Raw genomic sequence first — 20,438 nt, 5'->3', positions numbered from 1 at the left:
ACTCTGACCTTGGAATGGGCTAACCTGATGTCAGTCTGTACTGGGGGGTCTGTACTGGTTCAGGAAACACCTTACCTCTCTTTTAGGACAAAAAGTTCCTTTAACTTCACTAGTCACAAAGACAAATTTTGGTGAATCTGCTGGAGACCAGGGAAGAAAATGAAGTTGGACAACTTGACTTTGCTACTGTAGGTGAATCACAACAAACTCCTCCTGGAAAGCTTCCCTTTCTAAACACTGTGAAATTTTCAGTGGCACATTTTGATCAACTTAGAGACATGCATAATATGATCAAAAAATCACTGTGAGATTTTTTTCTTAATATCTGCCAGGAAGCCACTAAAACAGTCTCCTCTGCAGGTATTTCTTCCCTACAGCAAAGTCTTCTCTCTTTCATAGCCAATGCAAAAAACTGCTCTTGTTTCCAAAGGGAGCAAGGTCGTATCCTAATAGTATTCAAAAAGCAGATAAGCTGATTGAAGTAAATATTATTATGTCATCTTTGGTACAATGTGGCCTCCATTACCATAGTACCTGAATGCTTTACTGTCTTCAGTGCATTACCCGAACAGCATCCACATGAAGGAAGACAGGCATAGCTATTATCCTGATTTTAGAGATGGGAAACTGAAGCACACAGGAGGAGGTGTGAGTTAGTATGAGCCTACCAGATGAGGCCACACAAGCGAAGTGGGGTTAGGAAAGGTCTGTGAATCCTGCAGCGCCTCTGCGTCAGCGATGGTTGCTCCGAGTTTAGCAGCCTGACGGTGTAGGTGGGAACACAGCCAGGACAACCCGAGGGCTTTAACCTGCCGAAACTAAAGCACCTGGGAAAACTGGCTGGCTGCTGAACCAGCGATGCCTCACCAAAAAATGTCAGGGAAAGTGCCAATAGCCTGTTACAAGCCAGGGAACTGCTCTCTACATTTGATTTGAATAAAACCACTCTACAGTCACTTACAGTGAGCAATGCAAAGACCCCTGTAAGTGACTTTAACTGTCTACAATCTTTGTCTCAGTTGAACAGGATTTTGAAGACCAAAATGTTGCCTAAATAGTGGCCATAAGTCCACAAAGGGACTTGGGCACCTAACTCCAGCACTCAGTTAAGAAGTCTGCTTCTGGAAAGAGTGCCTTACTTCCATGAAGCAGTACTCCAATTAAATTATAGATAAATACATATGCGAATGTTAGAAATAATTATAATCAGAACGAATGCCAGCAAAATCCATCATCTCCCAAACCATAACTAAAAGGCTGATTGCAGATAAAATAAAATCTTTGTCAGGTTCCCAGTTCTGAGCTAATATTTTTTTTCCTAGCTACCGAATACCATATTCAGATAGTCCATGTTTATGTTTTACTAGTAGACATTTTTGAGCATCGGCAAAACACACTTGATGCACATTTTAGATGTAGCCTCCTCTTTTTCTTTTCTCATGCCCATCTGTTAGGATGGCTTCATGCCCTCTCATATGTTGGATAAGAGTCTTGCTGTAAGAAAAGGCACAGGTGCAGTGAAGGCATCATACATTGATATTATTAGATTTGCCAAAAGGCTTATACTCTCTCTAATACACGTGGGAAAAAAAATCTAAAGTAAAACCTGGGCATTTTTATTTTGAACCAGTGCTTTAATTCAAAACTGTTCCTGAGGGAAACACAGCTCTAGCTGTCTATTCACTGAGTTCAAGTATCAACCAACATTACAGGACGATAAGAATATTTCATCTGTTAAAACATTCTAAGGATCAGATTATGACTGGCTTTCTTCAGAACACATCCTCTTAATCCCACAATGTTTGGCTGGTGTAATTATATCATGTTTCTCACAGGATTACTCTCAGAGCGTGGTGCTAGTCTGTGTGATGAATGATTCCAGATTTGAACACCATATGAATATAAGAGAATATCATTTGAAAGAAGAAGTATTTGTTAAAAAGATTTAAAGGTGGACATATGTAGTATATGAATTTAGCTAATAGCTTTGGGTTTGGAGAAGATTACCATTGCTCAAGCTTTCTTTTTGTGAATAAAAATGACACAGTCAGGTCTTAGTCAATGTAAACACATGTATGTACTACTCAGTCATCTACGTGTATCTATGGTTGCCCTTGGTTTCTGAAGTCAGGCTGCACTGTCCTAATCTTGTTGAGTTTCTACATAAATTTCCCACCATATCAATGCAATTAAACTTGTGATTATTTCCTCAGGAGCCAACAGCCTGTGTAGCCCAGAAGCCTCTCTCTGCTTCGGCCAGTAATGCCATGGTCCGTACATCCTGTGTCTCTAGCGGGAGGTAGTAGAGCATATTCAGGAAAGCAGGACAAACACATGGGGGTGCACCACTGAGATATGGCTCTAGGTTCTTCTTGGGCTGCATCAGTTTCCTTGTGTTCAGTAGCACTGCACGGACCTCACAGGAGTGCAGGGTGCACAACTTACAGACAGCTCTGCTCATACTCCACTAAGGCTCTAAGATGCAACCAAATGCAATAAATCAATCAGCTATGGCTGCATTAAAAAATATTTCAGGCAAGCAATCAAAAAACCAAGACTATCCAGCTAGTTTCACAAAAAGTTATAAATTAATTCCAGTTCTTCGGGTGACTCTTGCCTGGGTTAATGGTTTTTGTTGGCGGAAACCTGAGCCTTCACAAGTAAAATCCCGGCTCTGTTAAAATCAGTGGAAAACACTTCCATTTACTCCAAAATGTCCAAGAGATTACTCAGATTGTTGGGTATCTCTGACAACCCTAAAATTATGAAGTTATATCTGTCGTCATCATTGAAGAGTAGTTGCAGAGACTGGATGCTATACAGTTACAGAGGCACTCAATTATTAGCTGATAAATATTTCAGAAGTATAACATTTTGATAAAATAACAATTTAGGCAACAGATAACACAAGGGAAAGTTTAACTGCTTCCAATGTAAACTGATCTCTGACTATGGAATTACATCCTGTGCTTGCAATAACACTAATCTGTTTTTTGTGAGGAGGCTGGTAGCAAAGGTAGATTGGTGGTGAAATGATAATAAAAAGGGAAGAGTGAGATTCTTTGAAACTACAAGTTCATCTCTTAGCATTGATTACTTCATCGTTCATCTACTTAGCTTCAACTAATACAGTAGTGACAGTAATCCAGATGCTGTTTTGGAGAAGACTTCAAATACATTTGGTTTGCTATGCTTGTGCTTTCAAAATTCAAGGGCTTCACTACAAGACATATTTCATAGGAACAAGAGACTTGCTCCAGGGACCAGCATCGTATTTCTCACTTTCTTCTCTTGTGCAGACGGGTTGTTGCTGCTGTTCACCACGAGGTAGTCAGAGTTCAGTGTTTCAGAGAGTAAAATTCCGTAATGTACAATGCATTAATGCTGCCCCATACTCATTTATTGCCTAAACTCTGACTCTGTTTTGGATGGGTAGGAAAGTTAACGGTGGTGTCAGTTTCAGGCTAGGTGTCCTGCTGGAGATTTGACTAGCAGGAATAGCATATGGTATTTACCTCATCAGAAATCCTAGCTGTGATTGACAGGGTGCTTATTTATATTTGAGTAGAAATTGCACTAATAGGCAGAGAATAAGAGACTTTGGAAGTCTTGCTGTTTGGTATTTGTCACTTCTCTATTCATTTTTCAGGGTCTACAGGAATGGAGAAAAACAAAAGTGTAAATCTAGAAATATGACATATGTATTTGAGATAACTACTTAAAACTGTTGCTTTTAATACCTCTTTGGCAGACACTGGAGGTCCCTGGTCTGCCCTAGACATTGCTACTGGGGGAAGTGATTATGGGAAGACGTTTCACAAGTGCTAAAGGCAATTTCCATATGTGAGAGGACTCCATATGAGCCCTTCAATGCAAAAGTTTTAGAAGTCAAAAAACTAAAATGTTTGGAAGCCACTGGCATAAACTAGTACACAATTCACCTTACTGTTGAAAACATTTTAAAATGAGATAAATCAACATCATATGCAGTTATTTTGACGTTTGAGTAAATAATTATATGATCACACAATCAATTGTTAGCTATAAATACTTTAACTTTTTTATTTAAATAATATGTTAAGTAGATAAATAACTTTAAAATCCATCATTTCAATTGCTGAACTACCAATATAAAATACACAAAGCACAAACACAGTATCAGAACCATCTTAATATGTGTACACTCTTGTGCACTGTATTTGATTTGATTGGTGTTCTCTCCTCTGTAATTTTCACACGTAGTTCACCTGATACTACTTACATTCAGTATAATAACAGATTAAAAAAAAATCTGTATATCTGAGATAAAAGTAAGTCTGGGAATAAGACTGTCTCCTTAGGTGTGCACAACGCTATCTGGTGCGAATTTGTGAGAAAGAGTGGGAAAAAGTTTGGCATGCTACCCACCGCTTCTATGGCATTTTACCCACTTTCAGGCCTTCATTTAATTCTGGAATTAACCATAGTAGTTTGGTCTGCAGCACAACTGAGAGCAATGTGCAGTCGTGCCTGCTCTAAGTTTTATTCATCTGGAACAGTCTGAATAGAAGTTTTGGCAGCAGAAAGGTAGCAAATCATTGTAACATTTCCCTAATGTCCTGTCCCTTGCACAGCACACACCCAAAATCCCCTGTATGTTACAATCAACAGGCAACAGACACTGCTCATTTACAAGTAGTGTCGTGTGACTGCTGGGTTTGGAGCAAGCGAGATGTTGTAGGTTGGCTTTGAATTTTAAGACCTACCTGTTCCCATTTGTTTTGGTGAGCTTTAGTTGGACACCACTGCTGTGTAGAAATGAACCAATTTAATTCTTCCCTTTTTTAAGGGTAGAGAACATGGCCATGCGACTGGAAGAAGTAAATGAGCGCGAGCACTGCATGAAGGCATCTCTCCAGACTGTCGACATCAGGCTTGCCCAGCTGGAGGATATGATAGGAAGAATGGCGACGGCCTTGGAAAAACTGACCGGTATAGAGAGAGGTGAGACGACCAAGATACGATCCAGGACCTCCTCCGACTGTACCGATACGGCCTACATTGTGAGGCAGAGTAGCTTCAATAGTCAGGAAGGAAATACTTACAAGCTTCAGGAGAGCATAGATCCAACAGGAGAGGAGTCCATGTCCCCAACGTCACCTACGATCACGCCCCGCCTGCGAAGCCACTCTTTCTATGCAACAAATATGAAGGAGAAGTGTGGGCTGGAAAAGTTTGAAAGCATTTTTAAGGAAAGATCCACGAGCCTGCACCGTGCTAGCAGTTCCCACTCCATAGCAAAAGAAGCAAAGGTTCCCTTAGCCCCTACCAGCACTTTGTCGATTGCCCCAGACTCCAGAAGGCCTTCATCTTGTATAGACATCTACGTTTCAGCCATGGATGAGATGCAGTCCGAAATAGAGCCCCTTGACAGCTCAATAAACATTCTTGGTACTGGAGATGTGGCTCTACAGGCTCACATAGCCTCTTCCATTTTGGCTAACAGCGCGTACATTAGCAGTACGCCAGGTGAGAGAATTTCCGGCAGGAGTCTTGATTATGAGGAAACCTCTGGAATAGAAACAAGAGCATTTTCTTCAGAGTATTCACAAATCACAGACTGCCAAATCCCCTGGGATTCAGACCCTCCCTTGTATCACACCTTAGAGCGATCTAAAAGTAGTCGCTATCTGGCTACAACTCCATTTATTCTGGAGGAAACACCAATCGTGAAATCTCACAGTTTTATGTTCTCTCCATCTCGAAGCTACTTCAGCAGCCTTGGCGTCCCAGTCAAAACAGCAGAGTACACAAGTATTACAGACTGCATAGACACGAGGTGTGTGAGTGCTCCCCAGACCATCGCTGAGAGGGCCAGTTTCCCTGGAAGTCTCGGAGGCAAGGTGGAGGACTTGGGATGCTGCCACCCAGAGAGAGAAGCAGAACTAAGCCACCCAAGCTCTGATCATGAGGACATCGAGGCCAAAGACAAGAAGGGGACCCCTTTATCTCCTCAAGACGGCAGTGCTGCAAGAACTCTGACCAATAGCATCCCACTTCCAAAAATAGAGCGGGCCAACAGCTACTCTGCGGAGGAGTCCAACATGTTGTATGCACAGCACACACGGAAAAGCTACTCTATCAGTGACAAACTTGACAGACAGCGAAATGCAACGGGCCTGCGAAACCCCTTCCAGAGGAGTAAGTCCTCGAGGCCAGAGAGCAGAGGGGACAACCTGTCTATGAGGAGACTGTCGAGAACGGGAGCTTTCCGCAGCTTTGAGAGCAAGCACAGCTAGGCCTAGACAAAGCTCACAGGCAGTCTAAGGGTCATCTGCTCTCCAGTCCATTTTCCTTAGAAGAACTAAATAACCTCACATCATCACATGTCAACTCTAGCTGGCGTTAGCCACCAGTCAAGGGAGCACGTTGCCAGTCTCAGTAGCACCCACTGAGTTACTGCATCTTGACCCAGTTGACATTCGCACTTAAGGAAAAAGGGAGGGAGGAGAGCTTTATAAAGACTTCAGCAAACAACAGGAACAACAACCCCCCTTATGAAAACACAAGTAATAAATGAGTAGATTCAGAAATCTGTCTTTTACTAGAAGGCATCATAAGATGTTTGATGATGATTCACAAGTTTGTAGCACCCAGGCATTAATGAGCAAAAAGAGATATACAAATTATATATTCTAAACTTCAATCCTGACTTCTTTTTCATCCGTTTCACCATTGTGATGACTGATGAAAAGCATTTGTTATTTCTGTAGAAACCGGCAGCAAGCAAACCTAAACTCTCCCAAATCCTTCACAGCCCCACACTTGTGAAACTGAAGAAAGATGAACAAGATAACAACCGTAGAGTTCACTTATCTCTTTTTGTATTAACTTCTAGTGCCACAAAAAGTTTATATTTTCAAGAGCAGAAAGGGAAATGAAATGCCTTTTGTACTGCTACTTAAATGGAGGAAGAATTTATGTTAAAATGTCAGGTGATTTCCTGTATAAAACAGGCATTCTAGATTCTAGCACAGCTGAGCAAGCTCAGGATGAATGTAATTAAGCGGAATAGTATATATTTATTTTTTTACCACATTTGTCATCGATATGTTGTCTCACTAAATCAAAGGATGTGATGGAACAGTAAGAATAATGTGCTGCGAGGCTGATCAGAGCATGGCACGGCAATATCATCAGGTTCTCACTGCTCTGTTTAATTGCTTATACAAATTGTGGAGGTTTATCCACCAAGTTGCTACCAGGTTCTTCTTGCTGTTCCATTTGAGCTGCCGATTTTTCACATCATTCCCTCACCCAAAAACATACACCTTTTTTTTTAACATGGACATGGCTGTATTTGAGCATTTCAAAGTACACAAAGGTTTGTCATGCGATCTGAATTCAGAATAACACCATTAGACTGAAGTTGCTTAAGGGAAAATGTTCTTGGCAGAGCACTGGAAAACAAAAAAATATATATGCTTTTAAGGTAAGTTGAAGAATCAAAGTGAAACTTGAGGTGTCTGTTAAAAGCAAAAGCCATCAGTTGCAAGTATGCTTCCACTGTACAGCAACATATCACACAACATGCATTTTAGTAGGAGAAAATATATCTGGCTTGTAGTGTAGTTGTAGGGTTTTGGGTGAAGTTGGACTTTACCGATGTTCCAAGTGCAAAACTCAGTCCACAGTGTCAGTAGGAGTTTCAAACTTCTCATGAAAAGATACCACAGTGGTCAGAGGAGGAAGAGGATGCAGAAGATAAGGAAAAGCTAGAGAAGTATAAATAGCATTTGGATCACAATTTCACGTCATTTGTGAGGGGAAAACTTACGCTTGACGAGAGTTGAGGCTAGTGCTTTTAAAAATTAAAACATCTCTAAAATGACCAACAGCTATGCAGAGCCAGGTCCTTTTTGTTTTTAAACATAAGCACATGCAAGTGGGGTACATCCCATTTATTATCTTCCAAATCTCTAAGGCAGCTTTGAAATGGAGGCTGACATTTTCTCACTAGGATCTCACTTTGGGAGACTCTAAGCACTATATTACAGTTAATTCTGAAGGTCAACAAATCCCCACATAAAAATAATCGTCTGCCTCAAGACAAGGGGCAAAGAAGGTAAAAACCCTTTAGGTGCCGACTCCCTTTGTTGGAAAGTTCATGAAATAAAGAAATGCAACATGGTGACATTAAACACAACGTGCTTCGTACTTCCTGCACCGACGTGTTCCTTCCTTTATTTTGTTTAATCAGGCTTTCAATGAGCTAAACTCCATCCAGACACCGTGTTTACGCAATTGCCTTGCAGTCCATATGCAGCTTTACGGTCGCATGGTGACACTGAGAAAGGTCAGAAACTGTCCCCTTTCCGTGCGTTATGAAGCATGCTTGTGACAGGCTGATTGTTGAACAATAGCACAAAGCCCAGGGACAAAGGAACTCGTGTTTAACAATCTGCTTCAAATGTGCCAACTTTTGCTAGCAGCCTTTTCCTAAGGCTTCTCTAAATCTATCTGTCCTTGGTGGGTTTGGGGGGATTTTGTTTTGTTTTGTTTTCTTTGTTACTTTTACGAATGTCTCCTCAAACTGTCCGTGGACTTTTCCACCCCCATCATATTATTGGCCTATCCTAGAGGAATTTCACATTTGCTAGAAATCCCACAACAGTGATTAGTGGATTAGTTCAAGGTGCAGGGCTCTCCTCTGGGGTAGGTTTCATTGCTTAGTTTGTCAGGGTAAAGGAATTTGCCAAACCCAGAAGCTGTATAAATGTTTTGGATACAGCACTTTAGTGATCTGGAGCACACATTCCAGGTAAAATGGAACAGGACACTTTATTTACCTCTTAAAATTTGCCATTATATGTAAAATGCAAATTCAGATGTTAAAAGTGTGATTGCAAGATGTCAGACCACTACTTTTCCTGAATGTTTCCCATTTATTCTGAAATATGGTGTCTATAGAATATATTATGATGGATGTTAGATTATTTTATCTTCACCTGGGTTTTTGGTTTTTTACATATTACATCAAGCTGCCCCTTTTTGAAACTGATGGCAAAACACCCATTATGTGCAATGGGATCAGTTTTCCCACTCCTGATACTATTATGACATTTCAGTGAGAGTAAAAGTCTTATCATCCATCATTGTGTAACTATAGCATGTGCCATTACGACATATTCTGTATCAAATGATAGCTTATGAAATATATACATATATATTCACATATATACATATCTCCCATGTATAATCCAGTACGGTTGTGACATGTGATAATATTAGTGAACGTTACAGGACAGTTCTAACAGCACATTATTAAGTCATATTTGTAAATCTGTAACATTCAATAAAATAACACGTGTTGCATCGAGCATTACGTTCCACTTTCCATTATACATATGGAATATGCATTTCTGGTCACAGTGCGTAAGTTCTGTATGGTTCACTCATTCCTCTGTATAGTTCCACTATAAATGTCTGTATGAGCTGATGTATAAATCTTTAATGAGCCACTGTGGGCTGTGACAGGTGAGTTGTGGTAGTGTGAAAGATGAACTGGCATGTTATGCAAAAGATTATAAGATAAATGAACTTTAAATAATATTTTGAAACTCAACTGAACTTAGCTGTTTGTTTACATATGCTGGCCAACTGAGGAAGCAGTGTACAGTATTTTATAAATATTTTCCTATAGTAATCTGTTCTGTTGTTTCCAGTTTAAGTGATGCTATTCTAAAGTTGGGTATACACGTGTCCTAGGTATTGGACTATAGCACATTATTCTTTCACAACAACTGTGTAATATGACTGAGGTAGTTTCTCTTCCCTACAGTCCAGTCTTTTTTTGTGTCAATGAAAATGCATGCATTGTTCCATGAATTTCTTTGGACTGCTATGAGACTTAACATTTTACTATTGCCTGCCTGTAAAGATGAATCCAGTTAGGAATGAATTCAAGCTTTTGGATGTTTACATTATTTTCCATTATGTTTGCTCTTTAAGCAAAGGAAGCCAATTTTTTTTATTATTTTTAAATGACAATTATATTTTATGAAATCAAGACATTTAATACAAAATGCCAACCTACAGCAGTCCTGAGACATTTGGCTCTCTCTTTTTTGGAAGAGATAAGGTGCTACATTACTGTTCTTAGCACAAGTGTCAGTTAACCAATGGCAGTGAAGAGCTGATTTCAGATTACAATGAACACTGCAAGTGTCCAGCCATGCACATAAGGCTATCACGCTAGGTTACAGATAGAGGTTGCTTTTGTTTTTTCTTTTTCCATTTATAGATTTCTGGTGAAAATGGATTTGCATTTTTGGTGGAACAGATACCCCTTTTTCAGGGGATAGATATCTTAGTTAGGTGTATTTTTTGTAAGAGAAGAAAATGATTTCTTAGAAACTGTCAGCACATGGAAAATGCAGCTTCGCAAATAATTGCTCAAAAAGACTGCTGTTTGCAGCACAAGGCCTTAGTCCAATGACTGCAGTTAGAGCAAACAAATGTCTCTGTTCTGAAAGCAAAAGTTATCAAAGGTATTAGTTTGGAGTGAGCCAGTGAAACAAAATTCTCTCTAAACTCATGGTGCAAATTTTAAAAACAAGAATAAAGGTCTTGTTATGTTGCTCAGGTTACATGCTTAAGACGATTCGATAATCACATGTAGGGAGAATGTGAACTTCTTCCTGGATTTCCCTAGAAGTACTTAAGAAGTTGTGATGTCTTTCCCCTGCTTAAACAGAATAAAACATTTGCATTTTTGCACAAACAAGCATATCAGTCTCGACAAAGACCACATTCTCAGTTTCGTGAAAAGATAGCAAGTGCAGATCATCTTTTTCGAAAGAAATGGGAACACTTCCTAGCATGAATTTTCCCTCATCCACCTCACATGAGGGGACAGTCCAAATCAGGCAAAAGCAAAGGGTCTGTGTTGGGGTACCTGCTTATCTAAGGAAACCCTTCAGTCCTCTGAATCAGATCCACTGGCCTTGCCACACTTGTGCACAAAAGCACCAGTGTTGACTTTGAAGAGACTGCGCTTCTGCACACCCACGAAAGTCATGCTGCTTTACAGCTGCTCGCAGGAGAACACGAAAGGTCACGTCCACTTCACCTCTGCCAGGCTGACCACAGCTAGGGTCTCACCAACGCTGGTGCCACTCTGCAGAAAACCCCTTGATTTCAATAGAGTTACTCTGATTTTTATGACAGGACTGATTTACTCATTTCTAGCTCTGCATTACTTTGAGTCATGACGCAGATTATCCTAAATCATCATCCAGTGGGTGGACTAATGACTGAGCCATTGAGCCAGACTGGTTGTGAAACAGTCTCTGATCTTTTAATTTTTGCCTTATGCGATCCCTTTTTCAGATCTATTGTAGAGCCACAGAGTACTTCTTTCAAAAAGCTGTTAGGAAAAAATGTTTGATTATGAAAGTGCTGCTGTTTCTGCTGCAGGGAAGTGATAACTCTTGTTTATTTTAGTATTTGGGAGGGAGAGGGGACAGAAGTGGGAATTGTCTGTGAAATACAATATTATGCCTGCACAAGAGTAAATTGTGTTAAAGTGATATCCTTCTTCCGCCACTGCAGTTGTCGTACATGAGGAGAGTCTGTATGCTGCTACTGCTGTCTGGAACAGTGTTTGCGATATACTGTACTAATAGCTATTTAATGGTTTATTATGTGGGTTATCATTTATAAATCATAATCATTTATAAAGGGAGAAAAACAATTAAAATGGCATTTTAAACAAATTCCTACAACTATGAAGGTTTTCAAGTTTGATTTGTCTAAACTTATATCACTAGGGAAAATGGTCCTTTCCAAAGGTCTACTGGATTCACAATGCACTTTTAGACTGTGTTTAGATACGTAATAAAAAGCAGAAGTTGGCAATTACTACTGTAGAACTTTCTGAAATTTCTGTAACAATTGTTTTGCAATAAAAAAAGATGTAGTTCAAAACATCTGTCCTGTTTACTGGTGCATTTATTTATGGTCATTTGCTTTCAAAGCAATAAACGATGCAATTGCAGCTGCTTTTCTCTAGGATCTCTTACTGCTTTAGTTTCAACAAAACATCTTAAAAAAAAAAAAAAAAAAGGTTCCCACTCTTCCAGCATCTTATCAAAGCACTAATAAAATATCCAATTATTATGTTAGGTACGTACCTTCCAGATGCTCAAGCACTGCACCTTCTCTCCAAACTTCATTGCAGCACGCTTGGCCCTGCAGCCAGCGCTGGTACAAACTATTGTCCCATATTACTGTGCTGAAGTTTTGAACAGTCTAAGTGATTTCCACCTCAGATCTGGCGTCATTCAGGTATCCCTTCTTCTGGCCGATATCAGGCCCCTGTCTGAACCAAGACAGATACTTTGTGCTGTGTTTATTTAAAAGGAAGGTTTGCTCCTTTTACCTACAGCTACCACTTCAGCAGGCAGGGAGACGCAAGCACTGATTGCAGATCCTCTCCCAGCTGTTCTCAAACAGACTCAGAGAAACACTCTCATTTGTATGGCCTTCTCCCCAGATGGGTGTCATTAGAGGCTCTCTTAGCTAAAGAAGCTCTCCTCACTTTATTTAAACAAATGCCACCAACTACTGCACGAATACCTATGACCTTCTCGGACCTGGTATCTCACCTTCCTCAAGAAAGGAGCCATTGTCTCTCTCTTCATGCTACTCTAAAAATGACCAGCTCTGATACTTCCTCATAAAAACATTAAAAAAAAGACACTTACACATTAAGTCAAGGTTGGGATCTACTTCATCTGCAAACACGTCTTCACTGAGATAATAGATTGTTTAGCTAAATGCAAAAGAAACACAGGAAACAAATATCCCATTGAATGAAAAAGGTATCAGCTCAACAGCTCTGCACAGATCAGTCACACTTCAGGAGAGGAATGGCTCAGAGAGGTGTTCTGTATTTCAAATTTCTGAAGGAAATGCTAAATTCCTTAATCAGATTTTATCTAATCCTTTCTTAGGGACTGCCATTCAGCAAACACTATGGGAGCTTTGAAGCCTTAAAAAAAAAAAAAATCTGTGCTAGACAGTATTCATTATGTTTCTTTCCAGGTATCATTATACATCTATTACCCCTATGATTTCTCATGCTAACATATTTTACCTAATTCTTATGCAATTAATAAATAATGGAAACAAGCAACATCATCAGCCTTGATTTTCATTCCCATGATTTGAAGCCTTGTAACCTTGATGCCAGAGGTCTATTCTATTTTGCTGTCATTAACACAGAATGGCAGAGACCTCCATTTGGATTAGACCATGACAGTAGCCCCTGATTCATTATCCTCATGACTGAATACAGCAAGAACTTATAGTTACAGAAATAATTCCACATGCTCACTGTCCTTACATATCAAAATTTAATTTAATGCTGTTTACATTTCTGGCACAAACAAAAAATTGTACAACTCTAAAAAATTTCATGATTTTGAAATTTTCAGATAACTGATTGTGGGCACAAATATTGCACATTTGGATTATATATTTAGGAAGCAATAATAACAAGCAGTATCTGAGAGTAGGTTACTGAAGTGTGTCTATAAGAAATAACAGTAGCACTCAATGAACAGTGACAGAAATACCACTGCAGGTGATATGAGCAACTGTTATGTAGAGCTATAGGTGGTAAAGGAATAGCTATGTGAGGAAGCACCTTGGTTAGTCTAGACTTCAAAACAAGACGTTTGATGGTCAGTGCAAGGCTGATAAGCACCTACCACCTTACCACACTTAAATTCTTGTTGCACCTTTCCTTGCTTAAACACATAGCCAAATGTTAAACAGCCATATGCACACCACTGAGGCAGCCTGTGGAGGGGAAAGAATTATCTTCACAAAATAAATTAATGTGTTTGGTTCAAAGTGTGCAAGTCTAGTTTTTTTTTTTTTTAATGAGCTTGGAAAAACCCACATCAAAATTCTAAGAACATTACAGAAAAAGTAAACAAACAATCTTTTTTTCTTTTATCTAAAAGCTCACAAAAATTCAACCCCCCATGTAGCATTTCAATACTTTGCAATGAAAACTTAGAAACTAAAAGTGCATCTTTTGCTAAAAAACAAAGCTTCTGAAAATTTCAGTAAAAATTAGCTAAATTGAAAATTAGTTTTTTCAAAGAAGTCATTAAAAAAAATTAGCCACAAAGCTGAATTCCAACCCACTAGTTGTTGAACTACGGTAACTATACTATAATTCAAAAGAAGGGGGAAAAGTAGTCCAGCTAAGAAAAATATGAACAATTTATTCTATTATTCACATCTTTATTCACATCAGTCTTACGCTACGTGGCTCAATCCAACTTCCCTCCCAGAGTGGGTGCTTGGGGAACTATACAATAGCTCTGAAATTAGCAACAGGAGCTTTTAATGACTAACCCATTTCTACCATGCTATCTATTTTACTAATACCATAGTGTGTTCCTCAGAGAATCATAACTTAGACATATAACTTAGAGCAACGACAATTAATCTGGGTTTGTTTTTGAATAAATAGTCCCCATCTCAGTGGGGCTGTTGAGTGGTTTTTGATGAATATCTGGAAGGACGGTCTGTCTTTTTGCTCCAGTCTTATGCAAGGCATGGTGAATAGCTGCCCTGTTGCAAGAATGGGCCAAAGATTCAGGGAACGTGACCTGGTCCCCAGTTCCCCAGAAGATCATTTTCCCCCTGAAGCATTTTGGCTTTCTAACTGGAGCAGCTTGCTGCCACCTCCACCCCTCCTCAGCTGTGGCAGAGAGGAGTTGCAGCCGCCCGGGGAAGTGCACTGCGACGCCTGAACGTTTTCTTTCCCTTCTCCCGCTGTGCAGAGGTGTAGCTAGGGTCCACATTACCACTGGAGTCCTTTAAACATTTATCTGAAACCTTTATAGACTTATCTGGATTGGCAATAGCTCTGGAAAATGAACGAAGCCTACTTTAGTCCAAACACCATCTCTTCTAAAATGCTTGGGTGTTTTCAGGCAATAAGGTACTGTGGGCATTTATGGGAAAACAGGATCTCCTTAACAGCTGCTGATCCTGGTCACTGACTGCTGATGGTGATAACAACTTTCAGCCATCTGAGAGGATGCAGGAAACAGCACCGTGCAGCACCTCAGCCCTTCCCGAGCTGGCCCTAGTTTGGCCACACTGAGCTGGCCTTACACTAGCCCTGCGTGATGCACACCCCAGCCTGCCCGCACCGCGTCAGGAACGCAGGTGAGCCACGCGCAGAGCCTCTTGGGGATGGAGGTGGCCACCAGGGCTATCAAATTCAGCACCCAGCTGGCAGGAAAGAGGAAACAGCAGCAGCAGACAGAGGGAGGGAAACAAGGACTGGGACCCAGTGAGATATGGATTACCACCAATTTTCTTGAGAGAGGCTTGGCTGTAAGACTGGGAGACATTGCATTATCTGTGACCCACATCCTCTCCTGGTCTTTCCCTCTCACGGCACTGTGGAGCTATGTCAATACATGGGCTGTAACATAGAGGTCTAGTCCAGATAACTCTAAATAATAAATAACTCTAAATAATACATTGCAGTCTGAGATAACAACGTAGGTGGGACTGCAAAAAAGTGAGTGTTATAGGCTTACAAATCCCATAGTAAAAGGAGGAGAAAAAAAAGCAAGTGCAGATCCTGATGTACTCACAGCCACTGGCAGGAGAGGTTTTAGTTCATGTTGGACTATTTCAAGTCAAACAAGCACTGAAGCACAAGGCCGAGCCCACGTCTCCCCCCTCAGAGACAAGTGTGCTCAACTTCTGTCTCTAAAACCATAATTTCTTCTCCTCCCTCTTCCAAATGCTTAAATATTGCACAGGAAGAGCTTCAACAAGACAGACTCACAGCCCCCTTCTCTGTGGCTGCTCACTCGGCTGCATAGTCTCATGGTGTATTGGTTAGGGATTCACCTGGAAGGTTGGAGGGGTAGCCTTCCAACCTTTCCAAGCAGCCTGAAGATATTAATTTGAGTTTCACACTCCATTCCTAGCCAGGGATGGTGTAGATTCAATTCCAGGAAAGTCTACCTACGTGTTCATGTCTTGCAGGCAAGGCAAAGCAGATAAACAACTAATTTATGGATCAAAATGTGAGGCAGGCACCAAAGGCTCAGCTCTGCTGAGAAGTTAGTTCTGGGTGCAGCAAAAAGTTAGGCATGTGTTTTTAAAGTTTAGAAAAGTGGCACAGAATAATCATACCTAAAAATATATTAATCAAGGCTGCTAGCATGAAGAGTTACAGCACTATTGAAACTTGGCACTGCAATTTCTTTTTTATATAAATCTTTTCCAGAATGTGTGCTACAATACAAAATAATACGCAATATGTATTATTTGTCAAAATTGCTTTGATGATGCTTTCATGAGGAAGAAAGGACTAAGACCTTGCTTTGCCTCTACTAGTAGGGAGAGATTTAATAACTAGTCCTTTCTGTTTTGGTTATCTAAATAATCAAATGCTATATCTTGAAATGTTTCAATAGAAAATCTGATCTAACATAATGGAGGCATAGCACTTGTTCTTTGCATTGGGTGCCTAAATGCAGATGGAAACTAGCAACGCGGTTGTCATGGAGAAGGTTGGACTTACACAGTGCCATATAAGTTCCAGTTCCCATACCCTCTGTGTCTCTGGGACTTGCCACCTTTGAAGATACATTCAGAGTTGATCGCTATGCCTCAAAAATATGATATTAAGGAGAGGACTGCCTGAAGTATTGGTTTAGTACAAAGCAATCAGAACCTCTCTCTCATTCAACAGATCCTGAAATCCTAGCCATATTTTTGGTTACGTGGTGCATCAAGTACTGAAGTCTGTGAATCTGGGTAAGTTCTTAATTTAAGAGGGATGTGATGGTTAGTGCTCCCTGTTTCTAAATTTATGCTGGAAGTCAGAGGCATTCAAAAGGTGGATAGAGGGTTATGGGGAAGCATGTGCTCCTCATGATAAAGCAATGACCTTCAAAGTATTTCAGACTTTTTCCCATTAGTTTCTGTCTTCCCCCCAGACCTTGGTCACCCCGGGAAAGGTGAGCCCCCTCCCTGCAGAGCAGTGATGCTCAGGCCACACTTTGCATTGTAGGCTCTGCCTTAGCAGAAGCTGCTACCATGGTGCCCATGCCCTGCACACATCAGATTGCTCTCGCATTACACACGGTCACACCGGTTTCATGATGTGAGGTCATTTTTGTCTGCATGGCCACTGGATGTCACTGTTCCCTCTCTGAGAGACAGCCAAGTAGACACATTTCTCTGGCTCTAAAAAATGGAATTGGGGTCCTTAAGGACAAACACGGACCAGGCTTCGCAGCCTGCCCCAGGAGTGCGGGCTGAAGCGGCCCTTTTTGCAAGAACAGGTGATGCAGGAGCAGCTGGGGGTAAGCCCAGGTATAACAGGTAATACTGCAACTCAGAGATTTCTCACCTGGCCACAGTGCACCTTGCTTGAGCTATACTAGCAATGCAGATTACAAACACCTGCAGCCAGAAGCGAGAAGTCTTCTGAAACAAATTCCTGGCACTCTATGGTGGATAGATCTAGCTCTGTGTAAAGCAAGACGTTTTAAAATAAAGTGTGGAGTGCTCAATCTATTCACATTATCCATGTTCACTACAATTTTTTTAAATTCCACATGAAAAGGATTACATAAATAACTCCTTACCTGCAAAGTATCTTCAACATGAAACTCAATCATATGTGGTGATAGTAACATTATTTCTTATACAGGGAAATGTGAGGCAACCTTAGCCATGTTTTAATTGTTCACAACTTTGCTAAATATTGCAATCTTTAAGGGTGAAATTTTCTAGGCTGATTCCTGGTTGCAGGTAAATGTAATCAGGGAAATAAATGAAAGTGTCATTCATGTTAAAAAAAGCAAAGGAAAAAACATACTCACATTTGAATTTTGCATGTATACACTAAAATCAGCACACAGCAATGGTTTAGATTTTAGCAGCTAAAACCCATGGAGATTCAATACACATGCAGGACTGATGAGGATTCGTTTACACCTGCAGCACTGGGATGCTGTAGGTCATTTTCAGTCCAACCATCAACAGCGGAAACAGGAGGTTTCTCTCTCCCATCCTTTATTAAACTACCTCCCATGGTAGTAGTCTGTGTAGTAGATACACAGGTTTCCACCTTGCTGGTGAATCCCCCGACAGACAGCTGCAGTTGAGCATTCAAAGTTTGGAAGCACTAGACTTGCAGCAGTGCAGTCTCTGCAACTTTGATTTGCTGCTCTGGGGCGTGTGACAAACATTGCACACACAAAACTTGCCATAGCAAGGGCCTGCTCTGGCTGCAAACAGCGCCTGGGCACAGAAAGCCTGAAAGGCAAAATACTGTCTGTATGAAGCCAGTTCCCTTTGTTGAGGGATTTTTGCAAATTCAGTGAGACAGGGAGCAGCAGAAGGAGCAGCGTTGTGGTGAGCACACCCTCGGCAACTGGCTTCTCGCCTGGACCGTGGCACACAGCCCTCAGGGGCTGTTAATCAGAAAACAAGATCCCTGAAGAACTTCAAGGTGGCGTGATGATTGGGTGCAATCCCTCCTCCGAGTCCCTTCAACAGATGAATCCCTCGGCCCCACCTTCCCCTCAGAGCAGTTAATCACTTGCCTGTCTGTAGAGCATCCTTGGGCAAGCCACCCTCCACCAGCAGGCTCTTTGAAGCTGTTCATCGAGCCAGAGGGCCCCAAAGTCCGCAGCAAAGCGAGGTTAAGGCAATCCCCTGGCACAAGGTGAAAAGACTCAGACAGAGAAAAGATTGTCGAATGTGGGAAATCTTTCGAAGTTCAGTGTGTTTTTTATATACCGTATAATAGGAGAGGACACCAATGTCATAACCAGCTGTTTCTCCTGCTGCCTGTTTTATTAGGCATGTTCTGAGCTGGCCTATTTTAAGCCTCCAGGGCTTGGAAAGAAAAAGAAAAAGGCAGAGGGGGGAAAACCTGTTTAATGATTTCTAAAGGGATTTCATACATCAGCTAAGCCCCCAGCTGTTTGGCAAAACCATGCTTAGAAAGTACTGGGTACATCTCCCCAAAGGGACTTTGGGAAAATACATGCACTTGGGAACTTTAGGCACTTACTGCAATAGGCAACAGCTGAGCAGATTTATTAATCTAAATTTGGTGTGTAGGTGTTTAAAATGGCCATGATATTTTGTTGTTTTGAACATCCAGTGCTAAATTGCCTTGTCCTTCAGTTCCACATCTGTCAGTGTAAGCGTTATACTTGGAAAAACACCGAAGATTGTGAAAACATTAAAGATTTTAATCCTGCACTGTGGCAATGTCACCCTTTTAATTGGTTTATTAATCTGAAGTTTAGGAGGGATATTCTGCTACCTTCTTTCTACTTGTGTCTTTTTAATGCAGTGCAAAAGCTGAACCACAGGAAAACTTGACTGTAGCATCCACCCAAACATTTCCCAAACAGGGAGCACCTGGGCTCTCACGAGGCTCCCAAGTTGATTTCTCTCAAGGCTCTGAGCAGCACAGGACCACCTATGCTACACCAGCCTCTGGGAGCCCTGGCACAGGCTGCCCGAGAGGTTGTGGAGTCTCCATCCTTGGAGATACTCAAAAGCCGTCTGGACACGGTCCTGGGCAGCCTGCTCTAGCTGACCCTGCTTGAGCAGGGGGGATTGAACCAGATGATAAGTCCCTGCCAACCCCAACTATTTCGTGAGTCTGTGATTCTCCATCCAGACAGAAAGGACTATCCAGGACTGTAAAGAAATCCTGGAGATCCCTGGCTGCCATGATTATCCATCTGAAACCTTTTCAGACAGGTCTAAGCCCAACTCACACCATTTTACAGCAGGGGTTTGGATAGCCTAAAACACACTGGTTCCTTTGCTTTGTACTCCAAGGTTGCCTCAACTGTAAATTAATCAAAGCAGAGAACCAGGATGCAACTTGCAAAGCTCATCTATTCACTCCTCTTTACCACTCCTATCTTTCTTCTTTTGCAGTTGCAGTATTAAAAAAATAGTACTAAATAAACACACAGACACCTTAAGCAAGCAACACCTGTTACACTGCTGTGAACTAGTTCCTGTTCCCACTGTGGTTGGCAGGAGAACAGCTGGGGCTGAATGAAAACGGGAGCATGTGGAGGGCAAGAGCTATGGGCATACAAATAAGAAATAAACTTTGCTGGAAGTGACCATCTGACAGGAATGCTGAGATCAGAGGCAGTGTTTTATTACTTAAATCCAATAAACCTTTCAAAAATAAACATGTCATAAACAACTGTCTTCCTGTAGCAAAAGAAACATCAGTGTGCCTGCTTTGTGAACAGAGTATCAAAAACGCAGACTTAATGAGAAACGGCTACTTTGAAGACTAAATTCTCACCTCAGTTAAGCTCAGATTGGTCAGCTGTCTGCTCCACTGAAGCAAC

The 20,438-nt window shown here is 41.1% G+C and overlaps 1 protein-coding gene across 8 annotated transcripts in view; it reads left to right on the top strand.

The window, feature by feature from the left end:
* TRPM3 (transient receptor potential cation channel subfamily M member 3) overlaps window positions 1–11,969 on the top strand; it is a 281,429-nt gene extending 269,460 nt beyond the window's left edge. For all 8 annotated transcript variants that reach the window (XM_064501204.1, XM_026097813.2, XM_064501205.1 and 5 more), the window contains one exon: window positions 4,829–11,969. In XM_064501204.1, the coding sequence (XP_064357274.1) occupies window positions 4,829–6,278 (1,450 nt within the window). In that variant the 3' untranslated portion in view covers window positions 6,279–11,969. The remainder of the gene's footprint in view (window positions 1–4,828) is intronic.
* Window positions 11,970–20,438: the final 8,469 nt, after the last annotated feature.

This window comes from Dromaius novaehollandiae, chromosome Z (assembly GCF_036370855.1).
Source record: "Dromaius novaehollandiae isolate bDroNov1 chromosome Z, bDroNov1.hap1, whole genome shotgun sequence".
NCBI lineage: Eukaryota > Metazoa > Chordata > Aves > Casuariiformes > Dromaiidae > Dromaius > Dromaius novaehollandiae.
Note: the sequence above shows the minus strand (reverse complement) of the source record. Positions and strands in the feature narration are given on the sequence as shown.